Raw genomic sequence first — 7971 nt, 5'->3', positions numbered from 1 at the left:
AAAATAAGGTCTCAATATGTAATTTGAATTATTAGTATTATTATTAAATAATCATTGTAGTATGCTACTTAAGATTTTTCTCGATGTAAACGTACGCCGGTGCATTTACGTATGTACGTATGCATGTAAACGTACGTATTAATAATTTAAAATATTACGTGCGCGGTGCATTTACGTTTTTCTCCCTGACGAATAAACTTTTTGGCATAAAGACTTGAAAAGTCTAAAGTACCATTAATTTCTATGCATGGTTAATGTAATGCTTCGGTACGCAATTAACGGACCTTCTCGCTCTGTTGCCAATAGTGAAAGAACCATATAATATAAATAATATTATATATAGCATGGTAACAACAAGTGGGTAGATTTCTCCAAAAAAAAAAACAAGTGGGTAGAGCACCGTGCATGACAACCTCTAGACGTCACATGAATTAGGAGAGTCACTCGTACTGATTTGATATATTTATATTTATAAATCACTCTGTATCTGTACGTATACATAGATACATACATACATACATATATAATTTGTGTGATATCACTATTCATCACGACATGTGAAATATTTAATTAAATATATATGATACTAAAGTGTAGAGTCATGAATCAAATCCAGAATTTTTGCTTTAATATCATATGAAATCACCATTTATCTTAAAAATTTAAACTGATAAGAATAAGTATATTTTATTATTTAATTTAGATCTTAACAATTAATTGATTGATCACTTCATCAATTAGCTAGGAACCAAAATCCTCTAAATTAAGTTATCAATTAAGGAACTCTCCCTTATAGAATTTCGTAAGTTTTGGGTAGCTAGCTAGTTATAAATATCTAGATCTCAACATTTTTCATTTTATATATTTCAGATTTTCTTTGATTCTTGATTAATTGCATATATGCGTGTAAATGCGAAAGTAGTAAATCTGTATATATAAGAAAATATTAATATTTTGAAGAAAAAAATGATTTAGATTAATTGAAGTGTAAAAAATGGAGATCTACATAATTAAATCAGATCATGGATCTGTACATGAGTCTAAACACACACACGTACACAAACAGAGTTTGCTCTTAATAAGTTGTGCTCTAATTTTAACAAACCAACTAGTACTACTATATATAACTCATGCTAATTTTTTTTTTTTGTGCAAACATATTTTAAATATATAAAACAGTTACATGATACAAGAGATAACAGGGTGGGAGGTCCCGACATTTATTCCAAACTAACTAGTACAATATTGCAAGAAAAAGAAAGAAAAGACGGATCTGGGACCAATGACTTGACCCCCACCTATTTCTCACGAGGGGAAGCCGCCTGAACCAGTTTTGATATAGTCCGATAAACGGACTGTAATATTACGACTGGAAGCCGCAGTAAATAGATTTATGCTACATATCGCTGATATGGACTGACTGAATGAGACTTTCACTACATTTTTCCTACAATTCTTAGTTAGGAAGAGCGATAATATAGAAAGATAGCAAGTAGAAGAAGCATCGAGTCGCCGCTGTGTGACTACCAAGAATTGTGGAGGCACGTGAAGACCACGCGCCACACTAGAAGAGTGAAGGTTAGTCAAATCTAAGAGATCTAAGGTCGTTGATCCCAAAGATGCCACACATAGTGGCAGCAAGCTCTCTTTGGTGTGGTGGCATGTGGATCTCATGCTCGGTTTAGGCCACATGTGAAACCACACGTGAAATGCACGTGCGCGCTACTCTTTTTGACAATTTGCGTTTGTCATTCGAAGGATCGGCAGCTGCAGAGTCCTGCGGTATAGTGCATGGCGGTCATGGGTGGCTAAAAAGTAGTAGATCGACGCTTCTCCATGCTACATGAGTAGGAAAAAGAAGGAAAAATTTAGAAAAAGCAGTATTGTAGGATAGTGTCGGGACTATACAGATGGGAAGATCAGGGTGGGTGGGTGGAGCTGAAACTCCAGCCACTGGCCTCTTGACGGAGAAGAAAAGATTTTTGAGCTTTGGGTAGAGAGCGTTTTCGCTAGAGAGAGAAATGAAGAAGTATATGCCTTGAAAATAGCTAACTGACTGCTAATTAATTAATTAACTTGTATAACGTCTAAGTGAAAATATTAATTACGTACAACTGATGATCTACTAATACTAATTATGGGATTATAACAATTAAATTAATACCATGTAATATATATTAAGCTAGGACTTCAGCGTTGATTTGTCTGAAGATGAACAAATTAATAATTATATAATATTTGACCTCACCGGCCTGAACTAGCTAGATGATCATAATATCGATCGTTGCCTTGCATGTCTAAAATAGTACTTCGACTACTGTTGGTACGTACTTGACCGAATTTGTTATTTATTTGTAATTAATCTCGACACAAATTGGCCGCATATATAATTTATTAGTGCTCATATCGATCATTGCTGGCCGACTGAGTGTCCGATCATTTGATTTTTCAAAGAATTACAAGAAACAAGCTGCATGCCGGTGCCGCCTGAGTGAAGAAAAAAGAACAAAAGATTAGAGGAAAAAAAAAAAAACTGGGAAATAAGGTTGACGACCACCACGTGGACATATATAATGATCATGTTGAGATCATAACTGATCGGATGATCAGCTCGATCCCAACCATGCATCCCAAACATGCCTATGAGCCATGAGGCCGTTGACATTCATATATAATTAATTAATTAATTAATTAATTAATTAATCGTAATTATCAATATCGACGATAAAGTAGTCCAGTCCGGCCCCATGGATTAATGGTGGATATATACAAATAACAATTCCAGTCACCATTTATTATTATATATTCAGGGAATTGAATAGGCAGCAGTAGTACTCTTTGAGAGTACTTGAACTAGGCCTTATGTAAATGTTCAATATCATGTGATGTCACTGATCATGTATAGGGCAAGTAATGTCAACCTGAAACTAGCTACTTAATTAGTTAAATTAAGCTCGATCGTGCACCCACGTCTTTGTTTAGCTCCAATAAGTCTTGCCCAAAGTTATAACAGCTCGAAAAGCAAAATCAACCCCTATTGAATCGTGTGCACCACATTCTCAACCCCTATTTAAACTCTTTGATCTTTCACTCATGCTGTTCATAATTGTCTCACACCCACAAAAGCTAAGCTAGCCATGGCCTCTGATCTCCTAGTAATAATCATATTGCTTTCATGTTTTCTAGCACACTTGGCTTCAACTTCTGAAGTGGCCGATTACACCCCACAACCCTTGAGCTCAATCTCCAACAGTCCTAAGCTGACTACAAACATTTTGAACGTAATAGACGCATGCTGGCGCACCAAATCGAATTGGGCGGCCAACCGGCGTTCTCTGGCTGATTGCGTGGTAGGTTTCGGCAAAGATGCAATAGGAGGAAAGTTTGGGGCAATATACGTGGTCACCACCTCTGATGATGACCCCGTGAACCCTAAACCAGGCACACTTCGATATGGTGTCATCCAAGAAAAGCCACTTTGGATCATTTTTGCCAAGGACATGGTGATTAAGCTCAAGAACGAGCTTATTATGAATAGTTTCAAGACCATCGACGGCAGAGGTGCTAAAGTGGAGATTGCATACGGCCCATGCATCACAGTGCAAGGTGTTAGCCACGTCATTATACATGGGATTAGTATTCATGACTGTAAACCCGGGAAAGATGGCCTTGTTAGGGACAGTCCGACACATGTTGGACGTCGTCGAGGCTCCGACGGAGATGCCATTGCCATCTTTGCGTCTTCGAATGTTTGGATCGATCATTGCTTTCTCGCACGTTGCACCGACGGCCTCATTGATGTAGTCCATGCATCGACTGCAATCACCATCTCTAACAACTACTTCTCCCAGCATGATAAAGTACGTCGTCATCTGTTTTTTCTTTAACTTGTGCCCTAATGCATGCAGCACTCACCATTTGGTAAGAAACTTTTCAATGTTGCTTTTTATAAACATTCACCCGTCCGCCATGCTATATATGCACCACAGTCAATTTTTTTAAATATAAGTACAAACACCCATATGCTTTATTTGACTCTCAAAACCTTGGTTTCTAAATCGAACACATCTTACGTACTATATATATATATATATATATAGTTTTGATATTTGTAATATTCTGGATTGAATATACAAATTAGGTACGTAATTAACGAGTATGACAAGATCACACGAGTGGTAGGGATCATTAATGTAATGCCCCACTAAAGCCCACAATGTAATATTGTATGAGAATTAGTAGATAAAGCTAAATGAGTATGATAAAGATGCAGTAACTGTGAAATCCCATATTAGATTCCCCTAATTATTATATGAAACTAAGTTTGTTTTGTTTGTTTTTATATATGAGATGAGATGAATTGAAATAAAATTTAAAAGTTGAATTAAATATTATTAAAATATTTTTTTATTTTAAAATTTTAAAAAATTAAAATATTTATTTTATTTTATGTTAGAATTAAAAAAAATTATAATAATTAGATAAAATAAAATAATATAAAAAATTAAGAAAATAAACTAGTCTTAATCAACTATAGAATAGATGGGAGGAAATGATTGCAAAAACAAATGCGCACATATTTTATAATCATTAAAGAGCTCTCGTTATCATCTTGATTAGTTATAAATTCATATGTGGTTCAGCTTTTACGTACGTACTGGCATGCCAGGTTTGTCTACTTTTTTTTTTTTCATTTTTTTATCTGAATATAATTCTTTACGTCAACTATGGACAAAGACAAAAGCTGGTCATTAACTTGAAAAAGTACCAAAAACTGAATATTAATGTACCGGTATTTATTAAATTGAAATCATAAAAGTTAAAGTCAAATTAAGGGCATTTTGCCCGTACTGTATTTGTCATTATTGTTGATATGACCATGTTGTGATTACAGGTGATGCTGCTGGGACACAATGATAAATTTACTGCAGATAAAGTCATGAAAGTCACAATAGTTTTCAACCGTTTTGGTGCCGGGTGTGTTGAAAGGATGCCCAGGTGATGATGAAGCACTGCTCTCAATTTCTATATTTTCTGAAGTTCCAGTAGTACTTTCTTCTCATGCCAATCAGTACAATAAATGCAGGGTCAGGTTTGGATATGCCCATGTCGCCAATAATAAATATGAAGAATGGCTTATGTATGCTGTTGGCGGCAGTGCTAATCCAACCATCTTCAGCGAAGGAAACTACTTCAAAGCTTCCAATATTCCCTTTGCCAAACAGGTATATATAGTATATGATCATTACTAGATTTTCATATGGTATAATTATCATGTGCATGTCTGATCTTGATCGATGACACTAGGTCACCAAAAGAGAGGCAAGAGGTGCCTGGAAGGATTGGAAATGGAGGTCTTCTAAGGATGTATTTGTCAATGGTGCTTATTTTGTTCAATCCGGGTGGGGAAGTTGCTCTCCATATTACTCTCGAACTCAATCGTTTTCAGTTGCTCATGGATTGATGGTCCCTGCTCTGACTTCCAGTGCTGGTCCTCTGCAATGTGTTGCTGCTAAAGCTTGCAAATTTTAGTTAAACCATTTTCTTGTAACCTTTAATTTCCTTCTTTTCCTCCCTGAAGTGATGTACGTACAACTTGCTTCTTGGAAGCATAAATATTTTTATGTATCTCTATTACCACTCGAGAGTATCTGAAGGGACTTTAATTTTTTCCTGAAGGCTTGTAATCAATCTTAAAAGATGATTGATAAGTAATAATCTCAACCAATCGATTCATGTGTTAGAACATCATCCAGGAGATGGGTCTGCATCCTAATTATCTTTCATTTTTTAGTCAAAGAAGTTTATTATGAATGAATATCTGTAAAGCTAGCAATTTCATGGGCTCTCTTAACATTGCAGTATGGACAAACAAAACTGAAGCTATCAAAGAGACAATAACATTAAAGTGTAAAAGAAATTAAAAAAGAAAAAAAAGCAAAGAAAAGAAAAGAAAAGGTGTATGGTTGTCGAATATCTTCAGAAAAGCCTATTCTCATTGCTTTGAACCCCACATGTTACTGGTGCCTTGGCTCTCACTTTCCTCCAGTAAAATATACCAGCTCCAATTCCTAGGGCCCCAGCAGCTGAAACTGCAGTCACTGTCCCTGCAAAATAATAAAACATAATACAGCTGAAGCAACTCACTTCTCAAAATCTTAACTTTAAGAATTTCATATCCAATCTCAAATTGATTAGCACCTGCAATAACTCTAACCCTCCTATTATGCCCAGAAATGCCTTCTTGATCTGCACAATGGCACCCAATCTTAGTTCACATAAATCGTGCCACTCACGGAAATTAAGAACCAAAGAAGTACGTATAATTTCATATATACAATTGCATTAATTCTGATCAAATAATCAGTTCGTTGTCAAAAGCCTTGAACGTACCTTTACAATAAGTAGTGACATTTCCTTGCTCGCATAGGCACAAGAAATTCTGCTTCTGAGTATCAAATCCACACGTCCCGCCTCCCTTCAGAGTATCCTGGCACTGAAGGCAACGAGTGGTCACCGGAATATCAAAATCAACCCTAACCCCATATTCAGCGACTTGATCATAAGGTTGAGGTTCACCAATATTTTTCCAGTACACGCTAGTATAACTAGCACAATACGTAAGCATCAGCCTCAGGGATTCAGTGGCTTTGGGATAGTAAGAACAGCAAGAACTGCCACTCAATGCAGAGGGGCAATCTGGTAGGAGTCTGCAGAGATGACTAGCACTGTCACAAGAGGAGTCACACCGATCGGGAAAGTGATCACAAAACCTAGGCTTTGGCTGAATGATCACATCCTCTTCGCTGCAGTTGAAAAAGAGGTATTCATTCTGTGGGGAGAGTGAGAAATGTGTGCTTGTGTCAAGGCTAAAAGGCCTGGTTGGACGGAAGTTATCTCCATCCAGGCAATTCCACATGAAAGGATCAGTGACTAAAATGTGAGTATGGGAATAGCTCACATTACGAACTGGGTATCTCCCAGAAGGTGTTCGGAGCTCAAGTATTCCGGCGTTGGAGCAGACAAGCATGTGTCGGTAATAAGGGCTTCCACAACCATCATCAATCCCGAAAGGGTAGTTGATAGGAATGTTGCCACAAGAGGTTCTGCAGAGGCTGGCTTGAGCTGTTGCGAGGCTGAGAAAGGGGAGGATAAGCTGAATGATTAAGAAAAAGAATGAACAAGTTGCAGGCCTAATTTCTGGTAGGGATCTGAGGGTGAACAGAGAACCCATGAGAGATGATAGCTAGAGGTCTAGAGGGTTTCCCTTCTAAGATTTATGCGGTTTAAAGACAGAAGTCGGATGAGTAAAGTGACGGAGAGAGAATCTCTAGGCTGCTCTTTAATCTTTCGCTTTCTTTCCTTTTTCTTTTGTTTTCTTTTTATGCATATGTTGCTGTTTTTTTTTCCTTCTTAAATAATCATCTTCATTTGGGCCTTTTTCTCTCTGGTTTTTGAAGGGGAGACTCGATACGATAGTGATGATCATGAGCTATCATGTGAATCTTTAAGAGCAGAGGGATCTAATTCTTCATCCCTTTTACTTAGATCTTATGTTTTTCCTTTTTGAAAGCAAAAACATGTAACAAAGCTCAGGGAAGATGAAATATATTAGTTTAGCCTCAGAGCCAAGCCCATGGATGAAAGTAATCATGTGTCGGACCGTTGATCAGCAGTGTTAATGGACACACCCCAACAATTTCCCTCTAATGATATTGACTGCACTCCCGCCACTCCAACCAGTGATCTCTAATTTTGATATTATTTATCTGAAGGTAGAGCTGTCAATCCACTTAAAACTAATTGATTTTAAGAAAGACACGTTTAAATCTTTTATGGCATTCAACATCGCATCCTGCAAACATCTTTTTAGAACAGTTGCAGGAAGCGATATTATGGACACAACTCCAATACAATAGATCAACAGTTCCACGTTGAAAATGATATTCTTATATATATATCAATGTCAAT

General features: G+C 36.8%; 2 protein-coding genes across 2 annotated transcripts; one reads left to right on the top strand and one right to left on the bottom strand.

Moving 5' to 3' along the window:
- Positions 1 to 3137: 3137 nt before the first annotated feature.
- On the top strand, positions 3138 to 5532 carry LOC108979226 (putative pectate lyase 2). Its single transcript, XM_035688670.1, has 4 exons — positions 3138 to 3860; positions 4895 to 4998; positions 5087 to 5225; positions 5308 to 5532. Exons 1-4 carry the CDS (start codon positions 3138 to 3140, stop codon positions 5530 to 5532), a joined length of 1191 nt encoding a protein of 396 aa, XP_035544563.1.
- A 349-nt stretch (positions 5533 to 5881) lies between these two features.
- On the bottom strand, positions 5882 to 7314 carry LOC108980181. The gene is made up of 3 exons (XM_018951033.2): positions 6394 to 7314; positions 6202 to 6249; positions 5882 to 6107 (listed from the first exon to the last, which is right to left on the bottom strand). Exons 1-3 carry the CDS (start codon positions 7232 to 7234, stop codon positions 5980 to 5982), a joined length of 1017 nt encoding a protein of 338 aa, XP_018806578.1. The 5' UTR covers positions 7235 to 7314; the 3' UTR covers positions 5882 to 5979.
- Between the last annotated feature and the right edge of the window lie 657 nt (positions 7315 to 7971).

The sequence above is a fragment of the Juglans regia genome, chromosome 3 (genome assembly GCF_001411555.2).
Source record: "Juglans regia cultivar Chandler chromosome 3, Walnut 2.0, whole genome shotgun sequence".
Taxonomy (NCBI): domain Eukaryota; kingdom Viridiplantae; phylum Streptophyta; class Magnoliopsida; order Fagales; family Juglandaceae; genus Juglans; species Juglans regia.
The sequence above is the reverse complement of the archived record's forward strand: the minus strand, read 5'-3'. Positions and strand labels throughout refer to the sequence as shown.